At 41.6% G+C, this 27,763-nt stretch overlaps 1 protein-coding gene across 1 annotated transcript in view; it reads right to left on the bottom strand.

Annotated features, from left to right (window-relative positions):
* LOC114658369 (uncharacterized) overlaps window positions 1-27,763 on the bottom strand; it is a 94,772-nt gene that overhangs the window by 4,576 nt on the left and 62,433 nt on the right. The window contains exons 19-25 of the mRNA XM_028810455.2: window positions 26,135-26,395; window positions 20,576-20,836; window positions 19,188-19,448; window positions 14,646-14,906; window positions 11,140-11,400; window positions 4,447-4,734; window positions 4,090-4,323 (exon numbers count right to left, since the gene is read on the bottom strand). Coding sequence (XP_028666288.2) covers window positions 4,090-4,323; window positions 4,447-4,734; window positions 11,140-11,400; window positions 14,646-14,906; window positions 19,188-19,448; window positions 20,576-20,836; window positions 26,135-26,395 — 1,827 coding nt within the window. The remainder of the gene's footprint in view (window positions 1-4,089; window positions 4,324-4,446; window positions 4,735-11,139; window positions 11,401-14,645; window positions 14,907-19,187; window positions 19,449-20,575; window positions 20,837-26,134; window positions 26,396-27,763) is intronic.

Raw genomic sequence — 27,763 nt, 5'->3', positions numbered from 1 at the left:
GTCTCAGAAGAACACAGTCCATACATAACATACCCATACCTGGCAAATTTCCTAAAAACAGCCCAATAGATGTGCAAATTTGTAAGTATTTATATTGTAAAAGAATAACCGAGAAGCTAGAAGCCATCCACATGCTGCCTTATTTAATGTACTGTTCCAAATACTTCTCTCTGGCATGGATATGTATGTATAAATGTTTATACTACTTTGTATTTTGGGGTAGAAGCTACATTTTAAAGCAAGTTAAATACATACAGTCAAAGTAAAAAGTATGTGAACCCTTCGGAATTACCTGGTTTATTGCATGAATTGGTCATAAAAAGTGATCTGATCTTCATCTAAATCACAAGTACTGATATACACAATGAGCTTAAGCCAACGACACACAAATAATTCTACTCTTTCATGTCTTTATTTTACAAATGCATTCAACGTTCATAGTGATAGTGGAAAAAGTGAACCTTAGGATTTAATAACTGGTTGACCCTCCTTTGGCAGCAATGACCTCAACCAGGCGCTTCCTGTAACTGCAGATCAGACCTGCACATCGTGCGGGGGAATTGGAGCCCATTCTTCCCTGCAGAACTACCTTAACTCTTCCATATTCTTTGGTTGTCTTCTGTGTATGGCTCTCTTCAAGTCATTCCACAGCATCTCAATAGGATTGAGATCTGGGCTCTGACTCCAAAAAGGCGGTTTGTTCTTCTGAAGCCATTGTGCTGTGGATTTGCTGTGATGTTTGGGGACATTGTGCTGTTGCATCACCCAGCCTCTCCTGAGCTTAAGTTGACGGACAGACACCTTCACATTATCCTTGTTGCTAAACTTGTGAATTAATTTTCCCCTCAAGCTGTTCAGGCCCTGATGCAGCAATGCAGGCCCAAATTATGATGTTCCCACCACCATACTTTACTGTAGGGATGATGTTTTGATGTTGATATGCTGTGCCTTTTTTACACCAAATGAAGTTCTGCTTGTTCCTTCCAAATAGTTCAATTTTGGTTTCATCACTCAACAAAACATTTTCCCAGTACCGTTGTGGAGTGTCCAAGTGCTCTTTTGCAAACTTCAGGCATTCAGCATGTTCTTTTTTGATAGCAGTGGCTTCCTTCTTGGTGACCTGCCATGGACTCCTTTCTTGTTCAATGTTTTGCGTATAGTTGACTCATGAACAGAGATGTTAGCCAGTTCTAATGACTTCTTCAAGTCCTTTGCTGTCCCTTTAGGGTTCTTCTTGACCTCATTCTTTTTGTTGGTCGTATTTTTCTTTGTCTTTCAGCTTTTCTTTTGTTGATGTTTACTTGCTAAGCTGACCGTTCTTCGTGGGCTACCGCCGTGTATTGTGTGTCTTTAATTTTCTATGACAGTAATACTGTCTTGTACGTCTGCTGGCTTGTACGTCCATAATATACCTTTAATTTTTTCTGGCTGTAATACAGGCGTGCACATCGGTAATATGCCTTTAATCTTCTCTGACAGTAATACTGGCTTGTATGTGGCTGTAATATGCGTCACTGTATTGTGTACCTTTAATTTCCTCTTGCAGTACTTCTGGTTTGTATTTCCGTAAAACACCTGTAACTTTCTCCGACAGTAATATCGCGCATCACACCGTGCCCCGCGCATGCGCACTTCATCAGAAGACACACACACACGGACACCTGGACTCACACAGGGATTTTATTAAAGAGGATTAGACATAAATATAGATAATTCCTAGGGGTTCACATACTTTTTACTTTGACTGTATATCTCTTTTTGTACCATATTTCTCTTGTCTAATTATTTACCTGTATAATATATAATATAATCTCTCTATATATAAAATCCAACGTCTGTCTATCTGCTTTTCACAAGAGAACTACTTAACAGATTTAGATCGGGTTTTTTTCTATAATTTGCTTGAACATTCCAGTTGATTTTGCGACTTCTCTCATTGCGCTATGTATCATAGTTCACTTGTGGCACCGATTAATTTGCACAAATCCGAGAAACATGCAGCGGACCAAGGGGAGTGGGGCAGGGACCTCCTCACTCACTCACCAGCCTCAGGGCATGTAACTTACCTCTGCTTAGCTAGCGAACGAGAGAACTACTTAACGGATTTAGATCAGTTTTTTTTCTATAATTTGCTTGAACATTCCGGTTGATGTTACGACTTCTGTCATCACGCTAAGAATTATAGCTCGTTTGAAGGAGCGATATATTTGTGTTAATCGGAGACAGAGGCTGCGGGCCGAGGGGAGGAGGAAGTGTGTCGTCCGGAGTAGGGAGCTGGGCAGGGCCCTCCTTACTGTTCTGTTTCACTACTACATGGATGAAGCCGCGGGGGATGGCTAGTTATATATAAACTGCTCAAAAAAATTAAAGGAACACTTTGAAAACACATCAGATCTCAATGGGAAAAAAAATCCTGCTGGATATCTCTACTGATAAGGACTGATGTGGTAATGTGTTAGGAATGAAGGATGTAACATCGTTTGATGGAAATGAAAATTATCAACCTTCAGAGGGCTGAATTCAAAGACACCCTGAAAATCAAAGTGACAAAATGATGTGGCAGGCTAGTCCATTTTGCCCAAATTTAATTGTAGTAACTCAAAATCCTACTCAGTAGTTTGTATGGCCCCCACATGCTTGTATGTATTCCTGACAACGTCGCGGGGGTTTGCTCCTAATGAGATGACAGATGGTGTCCTAGGTGATCTCCTCCCAGATCTGGACCAGGGCATCACTGAGCTCCTGGACAGACTGAGGTGCAACATAGCGACATCGGATGGACTGAAACATAATGTTCCAGAGGTGTTCTATTGGATTTAGGTCAGGCGAGCCTCCATGCTCTCGCCACATGAGGCCGGGCATTGTCGTACACCAGGAGGAATCCAGGACCCACTGCACCAGCATAGGGTCTGATAATGGGTCCAACGATTTCATCTTGACACCTAATGGCAGTCAAGGTGCCATTATCTAGCCTGTAGAGATCTGTGCATCCATCCATGGATATGCCTCCAAAGACCATCACTGACCCACCACCAAACCTAACGTTCTCCACGGCTTGTCCAGACCCTTTCACGTCTGTCACATGTGCTCAGGGTGAACCTTCTCTCATCTGTGAAAAGCACAGGGCGCCAGTGGTGGACCTGCCAATTCTGGTATTCTATGGCAAATGCCAATCGAGCTCTACGGTGCTGGGCAGTGAGCACAAGGCCCACTAGAGGACATCAGGCCCTCAGGCCACCCTCATGAAGTCTGTTTCTGATTGTTTGGTCAGAGACATTCACCCCAGTGGCCTGCTGGAGGTCATTTTGTAGGGCTCTGGCAGTGCTCAGCCTGTTCCTCCTTGCCCAAAGGAGCAGATACCGGTCCTGCTAATGGGTTAAGGACCTTCTACGGCTCTATCCAGGTTTCCTAGAGTAACTGCCTGTCTCCTGGAATCTCCTCCAAGCTCTTGAGACTGTACTGGGAGGCACAGAAAACCTTCTGGCAATGATACGTATTGATGTGCCATCCTGGAGAAGTTGGACTACCTGTGTCACCTCTGTAGGGTCCAGGTAACGCCTCATGCTACCAGTAGTGATGCTGACTGTAGCCAAATGCAAAACAAGAGAAGAAACAAATGAGAAGGGAAAAATGTCAGTGGCCTCCACCTGTTAAACCAGTCCTGTTTTGGGGGTCGTCTTATTGTTGCCCATCTAGTGCACCTGTTTGTTAATTTCATTAACACCAAAGCAGCTGAAGCTGATTAACTTCGCAGACACAGGGAGCACAACACTGGTCTCCTTACTGTGAGGCAGCAACGCTACCACTGTGCCACCATGCTGCCCTAAAAGCTCATTGATGGGCAAAAAATAAATGGCAAAATTTGCTACAAGCACATAAAGGTGTACTTTAAATTGTAACCTTTGCCAAAAAAACCTGGCAGGTAGAATTCTACCTCCATTCGCCCTACCTCACAATCAAGTCAAGGCTTTATTCAGTCATCAGCCGCAGATTCAGATAGTTTTTAAAGCTTGAGAAAACCAGAAAAACTTTTCCTTCAATGGCTCTAAAAAAGCAATATGGTGAATTAGGCAGAAATACCACACTTACTGGTTAGTGAAATGGATTCACTTGGCTCACTTTCCCCTGCTGAATTAACAGCGACAAGTTTTGCACTGCTGCTAATATTGATTGGTAATTCACATGAAAGCTGGGGTGTTTTACATAGAATCGAATTGTCGGGTGTTAGAAGCCAGTACTCCGTGGCAAAAATGGATGCATTCCATGAAACGACCACCAAACCGTTGACTGAGTCAACAGTGATTCCATTGGGAGTGCAGGGAGCTGGAAAGAAGAAAATGGAAATTGGACATTGAGATGGACTCTGAAGAACATGAAGACGATGATCTCAGAATGCAGAAGACATTTTGATCAACGGAATAAACGGGTCAGCACAACTTGCTTTACCTGTCAAGCCTTGCACGGGAACACTAGGGTCACCAATCCCTGCCACATTCCTGGAGATCATGGACGCATTGTACACAGAGCTGCACAAGAGTGGGATGTAAAAGTAGGGGTCTGCAGTCCAGTAGGATGTCAGAAGGAACTGGCTCTCGGGATCACCGGTGATAAGTCCATGGACCTCCAACATATACTCTTCAGCACACTGGACTTCACTCCATACGGCTTGTAGCTCTTGTGTGCTGTTTGTCATTAGTCCCAGTGACATAGTCAGATTTTCCGGAGGGCATGGAACTGAAAAGAGAAAAGGGTGAGTAATAATTAGGCCTTGGTTGTGCTAATTTAAACCTTCAAGGAATATTCACCCATCTGTGTGTCCCATTCTCATTCACGTGGGGGTAATTTAGAGTCCCCTCTTAACCTAACACACATATCATCTATATTACTAAATGAAGGTTGTATATATGCACGGACGCTGGACGCCGGATGTCAGAGGCACCGAAGCGCACGCGCACTGCGACTCAGCGCCCCAGAGTCAAACCCAGCGGCTTCCCAGACTCAGTAGGAAGCGCCCAAACAACACAACACAACCTGTAAACTAAACTTCAGGTCACAATACAACCGCCGCCCAAACGCGCACACCACCGCATATAAAACCTTTGTTTAGTAATGTTTACGAAGGTTGTCTATATGCACAGATGCCAGACGCAACCCATGCCAAAAGCGTACGCGCACTCGCACAGCGCCCAAGAGTCAAACCCAGCGGCTTCCCAAAGTCAGTAAGTGGCGCCCAAACAACACAACACAACCTGTAAACTAAACTTGAGGTAAAGTGTGCACCCCAACAAGTTGCCATGGTGACATATTTAAACATAGACATAGAATAACTAGACACCTCATGACTAGCAGAATCGTACGTCAACGTCGCCGCCATATTGTGAGTGGCAGTGCTGTGGAGTGAAGTAATGAATATTGTGCTGCTTGGGATTGTACAAACCGCTGTACGCTCCAAACCAGATCCTGGGGGATTACATTTCATAGGTAAGGCTGAACAATTGTTTTGGTTATATTTGGCCGTTAAAAAATCCTGTTTTATAATCTTTACTTTAGCTAAGCCAGGCTAAGCTAGCAAAGCTATGCATTTATGTGCTCAAGTGAGCCTCCAAACAACGTTTTGGCTAAACGAATTTAGTCACCACCTGTGTAAATTGTTGTTAGCTGTTAAGATGTCTCAAACTTGATGATGTTTTTTCTCAAGGAGCACATTGAGGAAACACAGTTTGAAATTGACAACCATCATGTCTTTAGTTGTGTCTGTCTTCCACAAACTAAGACTGCACCATATTGCCAGACTGAATACTCTCAAATTACAGGATCTGAGTGAGCGAGAGGAGTGTCAGTCTGGAGGAGATCAGTGAGGTTGTGGAGAGCTTTAAATGTTAAGAGTGGTATTTAGTATTGTATTCTGTAGTTAACAGGGAGCCAGTGAAGTTGAGAGAGAACAGGTGTAATATGTTCAGTGGATTTACAACAGCAGGATATTATCCTGGCAGCAGAATTTTGAAGAAGTTGTAAGCGATGGATAAGTTTTTGTGGGATGCCAGATAGAATAGCATTACAGTAATCTATACGTGAGGTGACTCGGGCATTAAACAATACTTCAGTACTGTGTTGCATAAGAACAGGACAAAGTCTGGAAATGTTTCGAAGATAGAAGAAGGCAGTCCCCGAAATGTTACTTATATGGGAGGAATGATTAATAATAATAATAATTATTATTATTTAATAATTGCCATTATTAGTGTATAAATGGCTATAAATAATTGCATTTAAATGATTTGCCAAAATCTGTTGTATGTAAACGATACTGTTTTAAACATTGTTTTTTCATCAGAAAGCCCGGTTTCCACGTCTACCTATATTAGTTTAAATGGCACTTTTGCCACTCGCAATAAGGCTGACGCGCTGACGTATCGACGTATCGTGTCGACTGGGAAACACAGTGAATGCGCTGTCTATCTATATATGTCTATGTATTTAAACTTGAGGTAGTGGTGACTACTGACAGTGCCAGCAGTCAGCTACTCCACAGTGCCAGCGGTCAGTGTTCTCCACTCCACAGTGCCACCAGTCAGTGTGCTCTAATCCACTGTGCCAGCACTCAGTGTGGCAGCTGTCATTGTGGCTTATTTGAATCACTTTAAGGTAATTCAGTGTTAAAAGTAACTAGCTAACAACACATCCATAGAAAAACAAAAACGAGACAGCATGGATAAAAACAATGAACGAAGGCACCTACAACGCACTCCTGAAACACCAGAACCAAATGAGTCACGGCTCCAAAAAGAAACAGCTTTACTGCAAATATATTTATTTCATTAAATGAAAACTTTCCCAGGACGCTCGCACCCTCCATGATTTTTCATCCCTACAAAGACTGGAGGGAACAGAAAGTAATTGCCATTCTTGGATTTGCGATTCTTTAGAGAATCGGGGGTTTACTGGTTGTGACAGAGAAGTTAGTTCAGAATAATTATGAAAGCACACGTCAGCGTCGTGTAGTGGTTAGCAGAACTCTGGGAGACAGACTTTAACTTTCTGCCCTGCCTCCCTCTATATGGACTCTGCCCATCCTGCCATGTTTATGTGGGCTTTCCCATGGCACTCCTCTTTGCTGTCACCTCCTAAATTTGTTCAGGTTAGGTTGATAAGTAATTCTAGGTTTGCCCTGTGGGTGTGTGCTTGTTTATGTCTAGTATCTCATCCAGGATGGCTCCTGCAGGAATACGTTCCAGCTCTTCCTGACCCTGTAAGAGAATAAGCCTGTTTGAAAGATGGAAGGCTCAAACTTTGGAAGCAGTTCATGAGGATGGCTACGATGGGCTGGTTGCCTACACAAAATAATTGATCACATACATATTCAATCCTTCAGGTCAGAATTTAGCAAATGCACCATTGGTGGCCATAACAGCCTTGAGTCTGTGAGCACAGGTCTCTTATCTCTCTCTCTCTCAGCTTTACACATCTGGACACTGCCATTTTTCAACATTCTTCTTTGCTAATCTGGACTCTGGCTCAGCCACATTGTTGTTTTGAAGCCACTCCTGTGCAGCTTTGGCTTTATGCTTGGAGTCATTGTCTTGCTGGAAAACATGTCTTCTTCCAAGGTGTAGGTTTGTTGCAGACTGCCTCAGGTTTTCCCACAGGATCTCCTTCTATTTTACTGCATTAATTTTTAATAATAATAATACATTTTATTTAATAGGTGCCTTTCTTAACACTCAAGATCACCTTACAATGAAATTAAACAACAGTAATAAGATATAAAAACAAAGAGGATGATAAAATCAAAGAGCAATAAGGTACAGAGGTAGTAGCAAACATCAAAGATAACAGGCAGTACGAGTGTTAAATTCATAATTGGTATGCCAGTTTGAAGAGATAAGTCTTGAGGGCAGTTTTAAAATGTGTTATTGAGTCTACAGGTAGTTGACGGATATGAGAAGGAAGAGAATTCCAGAGTTGAGGAGCACTATGACAGAATGCCCGAGCTCCCAGAGAACAGAGTTTGATGTGTGGTACAGAAAGGAGAGCAGCAGATGAGAATCAGAGGGAGCGAGAGGGAGTGTAAGTCTGTAGGAGATCAGTAAGACAGGGAGGAGCAGGGCTGTGGAGAAATTTAAATGTTAAGAGCAGTACTTTATATTGTATTCGGTAGTAAACAGGGAGCCAGTGAAGTTGTGAGAGAACAGGTGTAATATGTTCAGTGGATTTTATAGTTAGCTATTATCCTAGCAGTAGAAGTTTGCATAAGTTGAAAGCGATGGATAAGTTTTTGTGGGATGCCAAATAGAATAGCATTACAGTAATCCCTATATGAAGTAACTAGGGCATTAACCAACACTTCAGTACTGTGTGGTGTAAAAACAGAACGAAGTCTAGAAATGTTTTGGAGATGGAAGAAGGCAGTCCGAGAAACATTACTAGGACAATGCCCAGGCGCATAACCTGGGAAGAGACATTTGTGTTAATGTTGCTAATTAAAATGGAAGAACGGTCTGGGCTCTGGAACCATTCCTCTTGAGAGAGGCTGGACTGGAGTTGCTGTAGGTGAAAGGTGTCGGGCAGGAGTGGGCTTGCTTCTGGTCCCCTGGCTTGAGGCCTGCAAGTTGGGGTTCTCCCCGTTGGACGAGAGGGTTGCTTCCCTGCGCTTTCGAGTTGGGGGAAGGACTGTTGTTTGCGCTTATGCGCCGAACAGCAGTTCAGAGTACCCAGCCTTCTTGGAGTCTCTGGAGGAAGCGCTGCAAAGTGCAGCTCCTGGGGACTCTATCGTCCTGCTGGGAGACTTAAACGCTCACGTCGGCAGCGACAGTGAAACCTGGAGAGGTGTGATTGGGAGGAACGGCCTCCCCAATCTAAACTCGAGTGGTGTTCAGTTGTTGGACTTCTGTGCTGGTCATGGATTGTCCATAACAAACACCATGTTTGAGCATAAGGGTGTCCATAAGTGCACTTGGCACCAGGATGCCTGAGGTCGCAGCTCGATGATCGACTTTGTAATCGTGTCATCGGTCTGTCGATCTCCTGCTTAATTCTTCCCTCACTCGTGAACAAGACCCCGAGACCCCGAGATACTTGATCTCCTCCACTTGGGGCAGGATCTCTCTCTCAACCCTGAGAGGGCACTCCACCCTTTTCTGGCAGAGGTCTCTGATTTGGAGGTGCTGATTCCCATCCCAGCCACTTCATACTCGGCTGTGAACTGATCCAGAGAGAGCTGAAGATCACGGCCTGATGAGGCAAACAGGACAACATCATCTGCATCGAAATGGGTTCGACTTAATGCCGGCAATGTGGACCAAGCTCTGACACCGGTTGTACAGGGACCGAACAGCCCTTATCAGGGGGTCCGGTACCCCAAACTCTCAGAGCACGACCCCCCCCACAGGACTCCCCAAGGGACAAGGTCAAATGCCTTTTCCAAGTCCACAAAACACATGTAGACTGGTTGGGCAAACTCCCATGCACCCTCCAGGACCCTGCCAAGGGTGTAGAGCTGGTCCACTGTTCCGCGACTAGGAAGAAAACCACACTGTTCCTCCTGAATCCAAGGTTCAACTATCTGATGGACCCTTCTCTGCAGGACCCCCAAATAAACTTTTCCAGGGAGGCTGAGGAGTGTGATCCCTTTGTAGCTGGAACACACCCTCCGGTCCCCCTTCTTAAAGAGGGGGACCACCACTCCGGTCTGCCAATCCAGAGGCACTGTCCCCGTTGTCCATGTGATGTTGCAGAGGCGTGTCAACCAAGACAGTCCTACAACATCCAGAGCCTTTGAAGAACTCCGGAAGTATCTCATCCACCCCCGGGGTTCTGCCACCAAGTTTTTTTTACCACATTGGTGACCTCAGTCCCAGAGATGGGAGAACCCACCTCTGAGTTCCCAGGCTCTGCTTTCTCATTGGAAGGCATGTTAGTGGGATTGAGGAGGTCTTCGAAGTCCCGAGTCGAGGTCAGCGTAACAATGAAATTTAATACCATGGTGTTGAAAGATTGGGATGGTGTAGATTAGAAAGAGAAGTGGGCTCAAAACAGAACCCTGCAGAACTCCCTGAGTTTTTCCTCTCTATCCTCACAAGACTTCCAGGGCTTGCTGCATCCTTGCACCCTGATGATGTCACGGCCATGCCTGAAGTTGGCGATGGTGTGTTTTTAAAAATGGGCAGTTTTCAAGCATAGCATTTAGTGTGAAAACCAAAAAGGTCATCAGACCTTCTTCCAAGTTTCCCATATGCTTTCCAGTAAATTATAGCCATCTTGTCACATGCATTTTCTAACAGGTGTTTTGTCTTTGTCAATGTCCCATACAGGTGAGACTGGTGAAGCACACTGGCAACAGCTGTCGTCTGCACAGTCTCTCCAATCTTCATTACTGTAGTTTGTAATTTCTGCAGACGGCTCATACGTTTCTTGTTGGCCTCCATCATTAGTCTTCTTTTATGATCACTCAGTTTTTGTGGATGGCCTGCTCCAGGTAGATTTACACCAGTGCCATACTCTTTCCGTTTCTTCATGATTCATTTAACTGGACTCCAAGGGATGATCAGTGACTTGAATAGTTTCTTGTCTCCATCCCCTGACTTGTGCTTTCAATCAAATTATCTTAATTGTGTAGGTTAGGTCACCAAACTGACTCACCACAAGTTGGACCTCCCAGATAAGATGCATTTAGACTACAAACAATTGAAACCCCAGACAGGTGGTCTCTATTGAACTAATTCTGTGACTTTTTAAACCAACTGGCTGTACAAGTGGTGATAAACAGGGTGAATGTTGATGCAAACAATTATTTTGTGTTTTATATGTCATTAATTTAGACCACTTTGCAGAAATCTGTTTTCACGTTGGTATGAAAGGGTCTTGGTGCTAACCAGTGTCAAAAAAGCCAAATTAAATCCAGTGTGATTCAATGTTGCATAACAAAAATGTGAAAACTTCAAAGTGGGTGAACACTTTTTATGGCCCTGTATGTTGTGTTATATTAACTAAAGCAAAAAAGCCACCACCTGTCTCATCTTGCTAGAAATGACAGTTGTACGGCTCATTAATTAACTGAAATAAAATAAAAACAGGAGCAGAGTGTCAAGTGTGACCCACTGACATGTCATCATAGCACACATTTGCCGTAGATTACTGTACCTGCTCCTTGTGTGATGGGATTGCTGAAAGAGCTGTTGCAGGTGCCATCAAAACCCACCAGTGTAAAGTTATAGCTTGAGCCACATGCCAGCTCATTTATTGTGCAGCCCGCCCACTGAGTGGTGCACCACAGGATTCCTCCATCGGCTGAAGTGGCAGAAGCGTAATACTCCAGGATTTCATCATTCTGCATCCAAGAAAGCAGTGCCGAGCTGGACTCACACTGCATATTTATGTTTAAACCTTCTGGAGCACATGGCACTGAGGAGAAAGAAAAGAAAGAGAACAGAATTGAAGGACAAACTCTAAATACTGGAAATTCTTGAAGCCATTTATCACACCAATACAAATAAATGAATGTCTTGAACCTCTAAGTAAGCATCCTTTGTCTTATTGATACTCTCATCTACCTTCTCCTCAGAGCCTACCCCAACTTGGATAAAGCTGGTACCACAGTCAGGATAATATTCTTTGTTTTTTCCAGTGATTCTAACAACATTCCGATCAGTTGAATTAGGAAAAACCTTGAGGCTTTCGATCTTGATTCTCTTATAGATTACCTGACCAACAAGCAGCAGTTTGTGAGGCTGATGGACTGTGTGTCAGAAATGATGGTGTGTAATACTGGAGCACATCAGGGAAATGTCCTGTCTTCCATCCTGTTCACCCCCCTACACAACAGACTTCCAGCACAATACCAGCCCTTGCCATCTCCAGAAATTTCCAGATGACTCGTCCATCATAGGCTGCATTAATAATAGAGATGAGTCAAGGTACAGGAAAGTCATGGAGGGCAACAACCTGCAACTCAACATCAGCAAGACAACAGAGCTGATGATGCACTTCCAGCAGCCAAGAAGACTCTGAGACCTATCATCTGGTGCTACAAGTACCTGGGGGTTCATATGAACAACAGACTGAACTGGTCTGACAACACAATGGTGCTGTACAAGAAGGTCCAGAGCAGACTGGACTTGCTAAGGAGACTCAGGTGTTTTGATGTGTGCAGCAAGTTGATGGAAATGTTCTACCAGTTCATAGTAGCCATTGGGGTGTTCTACACTGCAGGTCTCCTGGGGAAGCAACCTGAGCACAAAAGAAGCACAATGCCTGGACAAACTTATCAGGAAAGCCTGGACACACTGGAGGCTGTTGTGGAAAAGAGGATGATGGCAAAATTGGATGCCATCATGAAAAATTGGATGCCATCATGAAAAATCCCCCCATGCCCTGCAGGAGGCGTTCCCTTTGAAGCACTTTTAGCTACAGGCTCACTCCACCATGGTGTATAAGAAGCTCCTGTGGCGTTCGTTTCTATCAGGTAATTCAATGCTTCCTCCAGATGTGCTCATTAAATTCATTTTGAAATATCTGCACAATATACGTTTATTTTAATTTACTTATGTATCAATTGATTGATTGGCTGTATATCTATCCTTTGAGTCTGTATCTTTGTTTTTTTATGTTTCTGCTGCTGTATGCCTCTGGATCAATAAGCTAAGTATGAAGATGACACCAAACTAGGTGGTGTCATAAAGAAAAATAACTGGCAAAGTGAAATGCCCATTTAGTAATACTGGCCTAGTGGTACAGTAGTAAACCCATCTGTTTCATGCATTTATGAACCTCTGTTCATCAGATATGCCTTACACCCTTCTTTCTCTATGCGTCTTGTTGTCTTTTTTCATCGGACATTCCAGACCTGTTGAGGACACTGGATGACGTGACACCCAGTCGCATGAACGAACAGCACGGTTTTCCCATCTTACGCTGGCCACTTACCTTTGTTCATCTGACATTCCCATCCACTTGTGGACGCCAGATGGTGCAAAAGAAAAAAAAAAGAGAGAGAGCAACGACACAGAATGTCGAGACAGTATGTGATAACTTTAAAATGTATTGTGTTATTACAATGAGGAATATGCGACATTCGCATTGCGTATGTGAGAAATGGATGAAGAAAAGCACCAAGAAGACATTTGTATGTCAGCATTTAAGTTTGATGATTTGCTTCACCTCATCGAACCTTTCATATCGAAACACGCACATTGATCCTTTTGGAGCTGCAAGCCTGCCGTCACATGTTGATAGTAAACATAGATAGATAGATGGATACTTTATTAATCCCAAGGGGAAATTCACATACTCCAGCAGCAGCATACTGATACAAAAAACAATATTAAATTAAAGAGTAGTAAAAATGCAGGTAAAAACAGACAGATAATGATGCTGACGTCACATACCAGAACTTGTGCACACAGCCACCCAAATTACAGCTGGTACTACAACTCGCACAAGAGTTGTGTTAATTTCTGAGGATGTGTCATGATGTGTGTCACCTACGTGTTTGAATCATGAAGTATAAACTGGCCCCTGAGCAACAGAGTGGCGGCACAGTTCGTTTGTGCTTGATGCAGTCTGTTTTAGTAGAACATATGCAGTATTGCAATTTGCATCAATTACTAACAACGGTCAGTGAAGAGTTGCCAAAAAAAAAAGAAAAACGTGGAAGTGCCTGTCAATAAATAGGTAAAAATAATAAAGATTAAAACTGCTTTATTCAGTTTTTTTTTTGTTATGTGTGTTTTTTGTAGAATCTTAGTTTACTTAAGCTCAGGATCTTTATTGTTTTATTTGTAGAAAACCCCACTGGTAACCCTGACCGTAACCCTCCCCAACACACACACTCTCAGTCTGAATCCCCCTGATTCTAGCTCAGGGGTTCCCAAACTTTTTCGCCTTGTTTACCCCGTGCAACTTTTTGAAACTTTATCCCCACCCTAATTTGTTCAGTAATTTCAGTTTACATTGTGGTAATAATGGAGCGATCGACAAAGGGGAAATTTTAAGGTACTGTGCTTAATATTTTTATTTTATGTTTAAATAAAAATAGCACATAATAATGCTATTCCACTTATTTAAAAACAACTAATGAAACGCACTGAGTTGATGAGAAAACATCAATCAGTGAGACATTTGTTCTTGCTTTTCACCTACGATTTTGGATATTCGTTGCGCAGTTGTAGTAGGAGCAAGTCTCATGTTGTCTTTAGATAGATAGATAGATAGATAGATAGATGGATACTTTATTAATCCCAAGGGGAAATTCACATACTGCAGCAGCAGCATACTGATACAAAAAAAACAATATTAAATTAAAGAGTAATAAAAATGTAGGTAAAAACAGACAATAACTTTGAATAATGTTAACGTTCACTAGCCCCACCCGGGTGGAATTGAAGATTAATTAAATTCATTAAAATTAATTTATTTGGAAATTAACCAAGAAATTCAGCTTTTGTTAAGCAAATGTAACCCCTGTGTAGGCAAAATTTACCCCCTGGGGTAGATTTAGCCCCAATTTGGAACTCCTAGATCATCTCAATCACGGCACTTTTTTAGGTGATGATTTGAGGGCAGAAGGAGCAGACATTAAAAATACATTAAGATGTTAAACCCACATGTTAAACTTGCAGCATTCAGTTCACTTCATTTCATTTTCTTACCAGTGTTAAAGCTGATGGAAGGAGTTGGTGGGCTACTGCAGCGTTCATGACTGGCTGTGACCGATACCTCGTAGGTCTGGCCGCACTCCAAGTCTGCAAATGTGCAGGTAGTGCCAGATGTGTTGCACGATGTTTGCACTCCATTGACACCCATGATAGTCGCCATGTAGAATTCTACAAATGGACTTGAACTCCAGGACACGTCCATCACGCCCGATTCACAATGCGTAAAGGCTTTGACGTCAGTTGGAATGCAAGGAGCTAGACGCATATGGAAAAGACCAGTCAGTTTGAAGTTTAAAAAATACATTTTTACTAAAAGTCTGCTTTGGTTTTTTACTATGGCAATTGTTCAAATTGCAACAAAAGTAATCTTTGTGTCAAATCACAATATTCACCATTATGGCAGTGCTGTCAGAAGGTTAAGTGAATTGTAGGCCATTAAAAGTATATGTGAACAGGGACATGTGGTGGACATTAAGCATATTATACTGGCCACAGAACAATGTGTGGTACTAAACAAGAACACCAGAGATGTTTGGCAGCAGCTCAGTGTGGCTTATGTAACAAAACCCAAAAGTCTTTTTTTTTTACTTTTGGAGATACATGACTACAGTTACATGTTCTGCCATTAGACATGTATTAACGAAATACCTGTGTGTGTATGGAGTGATCCGCTCCGCTCCCGCTCAACCACAGCCACTAGATGGCGCATGCATGCACTTTTCTCACTACGAAAGACCTGTGTGCAGCAAACACTGCCACGCAACAACAGTGTTGTGTTAATAACATAGATGAAGAGACACAACGTTGAAACAAAGCTCAGCAACGTGCAAGTGAAACACCAGCAATGAAGGACAAGGCTTGAAGTTTTCCCTAAAAACATTTTTTCGAGACAAAGATTAATAGGACTCGTATGCCAGTGATATGGCTAAGATATGGCATCACCAGTGTCTTCTTACAAAAACCAGTGGGGCAGCAAGCACAGTGGGTCCACGTCATCTGCCCTGGGTAATTCTTAAGAGATAGCTGACACGTCACCATGTTCACGAATATAGTAAAATTGCTAGGGAGTCTTCAGGTTGTTTTTTGTCCCAAAGACCACATACAGCTAGCTTAATTATAAAGGTAAACCTTACAGTGGGCTACAGTTAGAGCTGGTCAATATGTTAGACGATGTAGGTGGCATCATCTGAGGGGTGCCATTTATGAAACTTAAGGGGCATAGATGGGGACAATGTCACCGAACTCTAATAATACTGAGTGTGCACTGTCACTGTTATGAAAGCAAAAGTAAACACGCTGCGTCCAGCAAGGGGCACGTGCTCACACAGATCATCAGAGTCTAGTAATACTGACTACCCGCTATGGATAACGAGGGGCGACGTCCATCCACCCTGCCTAAGGCTCCAAATGCGATTCGACCAGTGTTGGCCTCAGTCATTTGTAAGCAAAGTAACTGAATTATAATTTTTGTACCACAATTTATATGCTGATTCCTGCACCTTGCAGACAATGCTGTCCTCCCAGTCATATCAGAATGAAATTTGCAATGTCCTCAGAAATTTTACATTTGAGATTATAATCAACAAATCCACATCTGAGGTCATTCCGGCTCTTTCACGCAGAGGTGAGTTGCTTGGTTTCCACATATGTGGATGGAGTAGATGCCAGAGTGAAAATGTTTAAATGTCTGATGCATTAACTCATAAAACTTACCTGGACCTGTCTCAATACCACAAACTGATTTTCCATCCATTGCTGTCATTTTTAAGATGAAATTTTTCTGGCTAAAAGTTCATTTTCAAAATATCGTAAAATGACCAAAAATCCTCAATGATTTACTATGCTGTGTGATGGACGGCCAACACATCCAGGACACTAGATGGCGTCTTCCCTGCAGCCTAGAGGTGCCCCAGATTCCCTCAGGGCATCATGGAAGATGGAGTTTGGCTTCACAACCCTGCTGGGTACCCTGGGGGCCACGGTGTGATGCTGCAGGGAGAAGAGGGGATTTTTGTTTCTCGTACAGCCCGGAAGTACTCCCAAATCACGGGGATGGAGGAACAGAAGTAATGTAATGTAAAATTAATTCTCCATCTGACCCGGAAGTGCGACTTGTCAGCACTTCCGGGTCAAGGACTATGTGAGACCCAGCAAGCTGAGCCGGAGTTGGGAGGGAGTGTGATGGAGCTGCTGGAAGGAGAGGAGGAGGAGGAGGAGAATTATCGTATTTATTGATTATTTGTGTATTGTGGTGGATGTGGTGCTTTAGAGGCACTATCCATCCATCCATTATCCATCCCGCTATATCGTAACTACAGGGTCACGGGGGTCTGCTGGAGCCAATCCCAGCCAACACAGGGCGCAAGGCAGGAAACAAACCCCAGGCAGGGCGCCAGCCCACTGCAGCAGAGGCACTATATTGAAGAAAATGAAAATACTTCTTGGTGCTTTTAAACCGGTGTCTGCATCTGTCCGTTGGGTTTCACGGGGCAACAGCGCCCTCAAGCGTCCACTTATTGACAGCTGTTAAAAGCATGTCAAATGTTGACATTATATTTCCAGAAAAATATTTTTAAGATACCACCAGTTTTAAAAAGGCAATTCCCTACCTCTCAACGGTGCTAGTCAGTCATATTTTCTTTATCTGTCGTCTAATAAGAGTAGGGATGAAAGATTTTATTTTACTATGAAATACTTCCAATGGCTGCTGATCTTAGAAGTCAGACAATGGTATGTCAATGCTTCCTTTATTTAAATCATAGAAATTATCACGCTACCTTAATTTATGCAAAAACGTCACCTGTTTGTTCCTGCCTTACTTTTTGTGTAATACATATTTCATTTCTAAAGAAAATTGTTTGGCTTTTGATTTAGAAGTTGTTACTAGTTTTTCTCCTCTTTTTTGTGGACAATATTTTTATATTTTTTTCCCACTGGGGAAACTTTATCATGGGGATCTATTTATGTTACCTATTGAAGACAGGTAAAAGAATACATTTTTTTACAAAATTAATCATTTGACACCTCTTGCCTTCCGTGTGCCCTCAGCCTCCGTCTTACACCTTTCTTTGGTAGCCTCGTGTGTCTCAATCTGCTTTGGCTGGCACTTCCTCTCTCAATCACGTTCCCATGAAGCCTGCTTCTCAGACACTGTCATTTTGAGGTGCCTTGTTGGCCACCTGTCCACTTTTTGACTACTACCAAAGGGTAGACAGGGCTCCGTTACCGCTGTGAAAACTTATTTGTGTTCCTGTGAATATTTCCCATGTTTGAAGGTGTTCTTCCTACAGCTTTCCTTGGTATTCTTTTGTGTGTCAACCTCCCTTGTCCGGTGCTTCCTGTCGTGATTGAGTTATCACAGTAAAACTGAACCATCACAACAAAGTGACCATTCAGATTGCTCAGAGGGACTGGACGCACACACAAAGATGATCATTTTATTCTATTGGTAGGTAGATAATAAAATATTTGTGGACTGTTAATTCCATTATTGACCTATAATGGATACCTAAAATAAAAGGGTACCATTTGAGTTTATTAGTTTGTATCTTCTTGAAAAAGCAATAAATACAAAAGCAATATGGTTGCATTAACATAGACCCAGATAAGTGATGTCTTTAAACTTCTTTTTATGAACCCTGCGGTGTAATGGATTGCCTTCTGGGCAAGAAGTTGCCAGGCAGTAAAGCAAAATGTAGCAGAGTAGCCATCAGGATTAAAAACAAACAAATGTGAGCTTATCAAGCCAGAATGAAGGGCACCCCAGAGATCAGTAGGTCCTATGTGTTTTAATAATCTCACAAGGGCAATGGAGAGTGGTGCCAGTGAAGAATAGAGTGAAATATATCCTGGGAGGACTTACATAATGTTACACTAGAGGACAGAGGAGGTCTAAGAGATCTTGAAGGCCTATCAATAGCTCAGTGATTTTAAAGACTGCCAGAGGATTTGGTGGCCACAGTAGTTTATATACCAAACCCTGATATTAATTCACTGCTTGGTCAGAGGTGACCGTGATAGGTGAGGTGAAGTGACCTCAAGCCAGAATAGTTAGGCACCAAGTGGCAGAATGGTTTTTGTTCGGTTTCTTTTGTGGTTTCCATTTGTTCGTCTCTACTCCATATGTTTTGACCTCCTTGTTGACAGCCAAGCAGAGGCCTGCTTCACCAGTGAGAGTAGAGCGTGTTGTGATATTGACCAACAGATTGGTGCAGCTGTGTGTGAAGTGCTGAAGCAGGAGCCGACTCCTTAAACAAAGTGCAATCACTCCCTCAGCTGTCATCACAAGATGGTGACACTGACAACAGATTTGGAGGTGCATTGTATTTATATATACGAAAATGAAAGCTTCAGGAAAAAGACTAAAACCACCACCTAGTCAGGCTAGTAGTAAAGCCACGAGGAAACATTTCAATAAATTTTAACTTATTTTTCTTTTTCATGAAAAGTTGCAAAAAGAACAAAAAACGGACCAACTTTCCAGAAGATTCCAAAGGTTTTACCAGTAAAGCACTCGGTGATATCACGTAAATGTACCTGTGGTGATTTTGGAAGGAGGACTTCTCAAACTGCTGCACTTGTCCGAGGTTGCCGCTACGATGATGGTGTACTCAGTGCCGCAGTTCACCGAGTTTAAGTTGCAGCCTTCCTTTGTGCTGTTGCAGGTGTACATGCTGCCATCACTGCCCTCTGCTGTGGCAATGTACAACTGGCTGCTCTCTGTACGGTTCCACACCACCTTTATGCTGCTGCTGTTGCATTGGTTTAGCAATGTCAGACCATTCAAGATGCATGGTGCTGAGGGAACATAAACAGAGCGTATTAACAAAAGACACACGGAGTACTCCTTTATCAATCCTTTATACAGTATTTACAGTGGTCAATAATCAGCCATGGTAACCGTAATGAATCTAAGCTGATGCAATACAACATGTTCATGATGGCTTGTGGGTAGTTTAAACATGCAATTCACAGTGCTGTGCCGTTAGTCTAGCTGATTTACTGACATATTGCCATAGTGCCATATAGAGACTTCTTTCTTCTTTGTAATGTATGTAGTTATAAAATGCATTGCATTTGCCATTTCAACAGATGGTGCATCATAAATATTTGCAGTAATAAAATGTATTACTACAAATATTTGTGATTTGCCATCTGCAGAAATAATAATTGCAATGCATATGTATCTGTTATAAGCTATTTGGTATGGTAATCATAAAAGAAATGTTAATGTTTGTGATGTGCCATCTGTTGGAATGACTAATGTAATGCATTTTATTACTACAAATGTTTATGATGCACCGTATGTTGGAATGACAAATGCAAGGCATATGTCTCTGTTATATACCATTTGGCATGGGATTTGTAAAAGCAGTATACTGTAAATGTTTGTGATGCTCCACCTGTAAGAATGACTAATGAAATGCATGTTATTATTACAAATGTTTGAGATGCGCCATTTGTTGAAATGACAGAGACATAGGAACCGATTGGACACACAGACACTTATCCTTTCATCAAGGTGGATTTATTTATCGATTATTAGTCTTGCACTTGTGCTGTGTTTATTTACATGTTGCACTGCAGTTCTGGGGAGTGTTATTTCATAGAACTGTGTGCTGCAATACAGGGTGGTCCAGATCTAATTATGCAACTGTTCGACTGACAACCGTCTCCCCACCATTTTGGAATGCAGGGCAGGTGCTGCCATCTATCGGCAACAAAAAGAATTTTAAGTGAAATCTCTATGTGCAGGGCAGGTGCTGTGAATTCTCTATGTAATAAACTTAATAAGATAGCGTAATGAAAATTGTATAATTAGATCTGGACCACCCTATACTGTGTATGGATGGAGTGAGAATAAAGCCACTGACTTGACTTGACTCATGTTTTACAAAAATATTTAAATAAAATCAGCACTGTACCTGTTTCCAATTCAAAGGAAGCGCTCGGCATGCTCAAGCAGTCTTTACTGATGGCGGTCACAGAGAATGTATACTTGTTTCCACATTGCAGATCAGGCACACCACAGGTTACATTTGTTGATGTACATGAAGACTGATGGCCTCCACTGCTAATGGCTGTGACATTGTAGATCTCGGCACCGTCTGCCTGGCTCCATGACACCCATGCTGCATTCGTTACACAGTCCAGGTATCCTTTAACATTCAGAGGAGTGCAGGGAGCTGTCAGGAAATACAGGATGAAACATTATAGCTAAGGACATGCAAAAAAAGGTGGTGTCCAATCTTTACATTTGATTTTATTTTAATGAAGTGTTAATAAATTTTAATGGCATTCATTTTATTTACAGCATGTTATTTTTGCCAGAATAGTTTTTTTTTATATTTATGAAATTATTTTCCTAAAAGATCTGAGTGAGTGAGTTCAAATCAATTGTGCACTAAACCAAATTCATGTTGATGAAAAACATTCTTATGGTGAAAGAAATGCATGAAGCGTGTGTGGCGTGGCAACCTTCTGGTGCTCACAAACTACTGGAGTGGAGCCTTGATCTTGGCAGGACCAGAGATCTGCTTGTTTCCAGTAAGAATTAATTCTGTTATGCTCAAGACCTTTTCCAACTTGGGATGATTTATTTTTGCTAGTTCGTTTTTCAATTTCTAGTCTCTTTCTTATTATTGTTTTAATCTTTATGAGTAAAGTTCCTTCTTTGAGTCTTCTTATTGCTGCCAAGAAAGATAATTTTCTAATAAGGTGGTGCTGAGATTCCTCTTTAGTTGTGCTCATGGTTAAATCCAACCTTTTAGGTGTTACAGGCCTTAGCCTGTGACGACCATCATATTCAGGTTTGTGCTTCTTCTACCCCATGGGATATTTAAAGAGTAGAACTGCCTGAATTTGATGCAAATTTGTAAACTGGATAAGAGAAAGGGTATGGAGTGCCAAGAAACGTGCAAAGGAAAGCATAGGCAGATGAGCAACATCTTTTCGGTAACTGGCCTTTTTCTTTTCTCCGTTTTATTCTTGTTGTATTAAACAGGGTACTGGCTGGTCCCCAGTCCTTCACCATTTCCCTTTTTTTTCCTCCTTATTATATTACGTAACAAAATGCACAACAAGCTCAGTCATAACACAATCTCCTCATAGAGGGGAATCAGACTGTCTTTGTTGAGAATTGGGACACCTCATTAGAAATGTTAGTTGCTTCACAAAAATGTTTAAGTTCTCACAAAGATTACACAGAGACATCATGAAGGTTTGGGGCAGCCACACGTATTTTATGTTCTGGCTGCAAAAAGATTGAAAATAAGCACAGATCTTTAAAGATCGGAGTCCACAACTGAACTGACTCATGCCAGCAAAGATGGTGTCTTTATATGTCGGCACCAGAAGTGACATCATCTGAGGTGCCGGAACTGGAAGTAACGTCATCGAAGGCCCATCCCCACACCCTGGGCCCAGAAGTGACGTTATTGAAGGTGCCGGAGCCGGAAGTGAAGTCATCTAAGGTGCCAGAACCAGTGGGATTTCCCAAGAATGGTCTGCAAGGGATTGAGAAAGACAGTCGGTGCACCCCGCTGCCCCCTGGTTGGAGATGGAACTACTATTATTTAGACCCTTTAGTTGTCTCCTACTTGCACGTGTGTGACAATGTTCACCTGGTATGTATATTTTGATAGCCCAAACCTTATGGGGTATAACCATTGTCACACATGTGCGTTTGCGAGTCAATCAAAGGGGCCAGAAAACACCAATTCCACGCCAGGCCGGGGGGTGGTGGCTTGCAATGAACCTCTCTCTTTTCTCTCAACAGACCAGACACGAGAAATTCTGCCTGTCCCAGCCCCAAGGATGTCACTTCCTGTCCCGCTCTGATGACATCACTTCCCTTGAGTCACCTTATAAACTCGCCATCATCCCTATCAAGACAGTTTTTCTTTGGACTTGAACCTATGCACAACCACTCTAACGTAAGCCCTTTTGCAGCCGGCTGCCCCAACCCTTCGTTAGATAGATAGATAGATAGATAGATAGATAGATAGATAGATAGATAGATAGATAGATAGATAGATACTTTATTAATCCCAATGGGAAATTCACATTCTTCAGCAGCAGCATACTGATACAAAAAATAATATTAAATTAAAGAATGATAATAATGCAGGTGAAAAACAGACAATAACTTTGTATAATGTTAAATGTTAACGTTTACCCCCCCGGATGGAATTAAAGAGTCGCATAGTCTTTTATTTCACACCATATATGTATAGTAAATGCTATAAATAATTTAGTTTAATAAAAATATAAATATTTTTGTTGTCTGCTTTAATGTGGGTCATGCCACCATTTTGTGGCTTCAGTGTTTTGATTGAATTATTGCTAAGGGCTGCCTCTCAGTTGCCACAGTTCACCACATCTGCTATAAAACCCAGTGCAGCACTCAAGCTGTTTGCCGAGATTACAGTTTGAAACCCTGACCAACCTCAGTCTTGTTCTCTTACCACCTGGTTTTCTGGGTAGCAACTCCTAGCATTCCACTTTTCAATCTGGCTCACAGTTTCAGCATCTCAGTTTTGGTGATAAGCTCTTCTTTTTGTTAGCTACTCCTGGCAATTCTTATTTAGACTTCATTTATGGTTTAGCCTTCTGATTTTTGATAATTGTTTCATGATAAGTTCAGTATTTTTTCAAGTCAAAGTTATTTCTTCACAAAAGACGCTTTATAATGGATTGTGCAGAACACAAAGGAAAAACTTAAACACTTACCAAATACGTCCATTTTTTCAAGCCAAGACAGCTGTCGAGTACTGATCTGCACCCTCCGTGTTTCAAACGCATGTTTGTGACAACAAAAGGCATCTGGAAACAATCATTTTAATGCCATTTTCTGGTACAGTTTTTCTCATTGTATGGATATGTTTTCTATTCACTTGTGTGAATTCCCACATTAATACGTAAATAAATCAAAGCAAAACTAACCACATGGCACGAAAAGTTCACAGTGATTTGGTGTGTCGGGTTGAAAGTTTATTGCACAGGAATCTCACAATATTTGGTATTTCTAAATTCAAAAATGACATGTGTTCAGAAAGCATTTGATGAGGTGCCACATGAGAGGATGGGCATCAAACTTCATCAGAATTGGGCGATGTTAAGACTGGTGTCCAGCAGGGGTCAGTGCTAGGGCTGCTGCTGTTTTTAATAGATATAAATGATTTAGATAGGCTATGGTGGGCTGGCACCCTGCCCGGGGTTTGTTTCCTGCCTTGCGCCCTGTGTTGTCAGGGATTGGCTCCAGCAGACCCCCGTGACCCTGTAGTTAGGATATAGCGGGTTGGATAATGGATGGATTTAGATAGGAATATAAGTAACAAGTTGGTTAAGCTTGCTGATGATACCAAGTTAGGAGGATTAGCAGATAATTTGGAATCCGTTATATCATTACAGAAGGACTTGGATAGCAGACAGGCTTGGGCAGATTTGTGGCAGATGAAATTTAATGTCAGTAAATGTAAAGTATTACACATAGGAAGTAATAATTTTAGGTTTGAATACACAATGGGCGGTCGGAAAATCGACAGTACACGTTATGAGAAGGATTTAGGTGTCGTAGTGGACTCTAAGCTATCGACTTCCAGACAGTGTTCAGAAGCCATTAAGAAGGCAAACAGAATGTGAGGTTATTTAGCACCCTGATGTGCAGAGTAGAAGTTCAAGGAGGTTCTGCTCAAGCTTTATAATACACTGGTGAGGCCTCATCTGGAGTACTGTGTGCAGTGTTGGTCTCCAGGCTACAAAAAGGACATAGCAACACTAGAAAAGGTCCAGAGAAGAGCGACTAGGCTGATTCCAGGGCTACAGGAGTTGAGTTATGAGGAAAGATTAAAAGAGCTGAGCCTTTACAGCTTAAGCAAAAGAAGATTACGAGGTGACATGATTGAAATACTTAAAATTATGAAGGGAATTATTATAATGGATCAAGACTGTTATTTTAAAATTATGAAGGGAATTAGTACAATGGATCGAGACTGTTATTTTAAAATGAGTTCATCAAGAACAGGGGGACACAGTTGGAAACTTGTTAAGGGTAAATTTCGCACAAACATTAGGAAGTTTTTCTTTACACAAAGAATGATAGACACTTGGAATAAGCTACCAAGTAGTGTGGTAGACAGTAAGACTTTAGGGACTTTCAAAGCTCAGCGAGCTTTGTTGGGCTGAACGGCCTGTTCTCGTCTAGAGTGTTCTAATGTTCTAATGTGTAAAGTATTTTACAATGTGTGTGTAGTCGCAAGACATGGATCAATACTTGTTAACTGTCTTGGCTTGAAAAAATTGACATATTTGGCAAGTTTTTAAGCTTTTCCTCCATGCCCCATAGACTTCATTGTAAAGCATCAGTGCAGGCAAGAGATTTTTTGAGTTTTTAGAAGGCGGTTGGTTTTTGAACACAATTTGACATGTCAAATGTATATATACTGTAGCATATTTGTGAAGAAGTAACTTTGACTTGAAAAATACCAAACTTACCCTTTAAAGATATGGATGCTCATCAAAAACATGTTCATCTCCTTGCTTGTTTTACCACACAACCTACATTGCCAGCAGGCAATTCCGAGAAGTCAGCTGAAACTAAAAAAGCGTGTAGACTTAATAATAATAATTCTTTAATAATTCTTTGCATTTATATAGCGCTTTTCTCACTACTCAAAGCGCTCAGCAATTGCAGGTTAAGGGCCTTGCTCAAGGGCCCAACAGAGCAGAGTCCCTATTGGCATTTTACGGGATTCGAACCGCCAACCTTCTGATTGCCAGTGCAGATCCCTAGCCTCAGAGCAGCAGCAGCAGAGACAGCTGACTTACTATGCTGCTGTCTAGCCAGGCTGTTTTCTATACTCATAACTAGTGTAAAATTCTTCAAGAATTAAAAAAAAACTTTTCTGTAATTTGAAACTTTACAGTAAATGTGGCAAACCACCCGGTCTTGTCAGGTCTTTCCACCAATCAGCACCCTCTCTTTGTTGGTGTGAACAGGAGTTTACTCTCACTGCCTGTACTTTGCGTGGTGCTCTTTAGTGTTGCCACATCTGTTTATTTTTTTGCCCACCCCACCTCCTAATTCTGCTGCCCCTTATATTCAGCACCCCAAATTGTTGGTAATTCTAGTATTATGTGCACATCTGTTCTTTTAATGCTTGTCAAATTATACTTCAGGGCACTTATTTAAAAGAAAAAATATATAATTGCCAGTGATACATAAATGCTTTGTTGTATACTTTCCAATAAGCTACTTTATTTCAAAATTGGCTTCATTTTAATGTGTCCAGATTGAAGGAGAACAGACATTTCAGTGAAAAGCTGTTCTCAGCCATGAAACTGTACACACTCTACGATGTGAATGTCCAGAAATGATCAGATGGCACAATGGCGGCTAACAAAAGTGAACCTATTCAACCACCAATGTGCTGTAAATTTGTAAAACAGATGACTATAAGGATGAGTACTGTCATGTTCAGTACCTGTTGCAATAAGACTTTTTTGACTAGGTGCGCTTTGGCAGTTATCATAGCTGGATGTAGTGGTGACAGTGAATGTGAGCCCACAGGGTAACCCAGTGATGCCACAGGTGGTGTCCGTTCCGTTACATGAAAAGCTGTTGTCTTCACCAGCCGTTGCTTGCACAGCATAGAAGGTGGCACCAGGAACGGAATCCCATCTGAGAGACATTATTCCTGTATAACAGTCAATGTCTGCCACAACATTTTCTGGTGGACATGGCCCTGTAAACATAAAAAAAAAATTACAATCTCTTCTGCATAAAAATGAAATGAATCAACTGACATTGCAATCTTTAGATACTCTGAGAAAAATAAACTGTGTAATGCCATCAATTAAATTTTGGATGTTCTATATGTCTTAAAATTCACATCCAGAGTGAAGGTCTCATATTTCATTTAAGCCACCTGCTAACGCACCTGCTGACAGTGTTTATAGGCCTTCTTGTTCTGTACTAGTGATGAATAAAACAATTTGGGTGAAAATACATTCACAGTGAAAGTTTGTTAAGAGTTTCAGTTTGCAAAAACATTTGTGAAATAATATTTTGCGATCAGAAAAATGTGTGCCAGTCACCACATATATTTTCTTTTCTTTTTTTTTTTTTGACTTTATTGATTCACACAATATTCCATTCAAATAAATCAATTTTTACAAAAACTAGGGAGTTCCACCCCCTGCTCACTTTGCTTGCCAACCCCTGTGTTTGGTTAATCGGATATACAATTTTGAAAGCTTATTTTTTTCTTTGGAAGTGTTTCAGTTTCATTATTTGCACTTTTACTTTAAAGCTTCATTAAAAACAATATTTGGTATTACCTTTTCTTCAATTGAATTGAATTGAAGATTGAATTTTGATTCCGTTTTTGGAGACACATTGTGACAACACAACGTATAACTGCCCGTGAGTGAATATTGCTTCTGTTTCTCTAATAAATAATCCAACTTTTCTAATGGTTGTCCCTGTGATTTGTTAATTGTCATAGCAAAAGCTATTCTCACGGGAAACTGTAAACATTTTAATACGATTGGCATATCACAATCTCCTTTGGTGTCTAATGTTATTCGCAGAATATATACATTACCTTTCTTGTCGCCTGTTAAAATTTACATCCCTTCTCCATGATCATAAATATACACCTGACTGAATTGTGTTTTCTTTGAAATTAAACTTGTCGTTGCTTTAACTGATGTGGGACTACAGATTCTCATAGTGTGTGGTCCATTATTGTATAAATCCACGTTTTGTGCATTGAAAAATGCGAAGGCGAAAAGACTTTGTTATCCACTCTTTGCCTTTTATTTCTGACCTCGATTTGTCCTGCTATTTCTTCAATTACACCTGGTTCTGACGATTAATTATCTTTTGTTTGCGCTAATGCCATCTTTACTATCTTTTTTTTGATACTGACGTAATAAAGTGTCACAAAAATTCTACTTGAACAATCGGCGACTTCATAACCCCAAACACAACTTTCTAGCATTCTCTCCAAACCCTCCTCCCCCGGGTCTCTCCCCCCTTACCTCATCAATCAATACCCCGCTATCAGTCTTCCATGCTGTACTCCGCCCTCCCTCAGTCAGACCTAACA

This window comes from Erpetoichthys calabaricus, chromosome 10 (genome assembly GCF_900747795.2).
Source record: "Erpetoichthys calabaricus chromosome 10, fErpCal1.3, whole genome shotgun sequence".
Lineage (NCBI taxonomy): Eukaryota > Metazoa > Chordata > Cladistia > Polypteriformes > Polypteridae > Erpetoichthys > Erpetoichthys calabaricus.
This window is presented reverse-complemented; position numbering and strand designations above follow the sequence as displayed.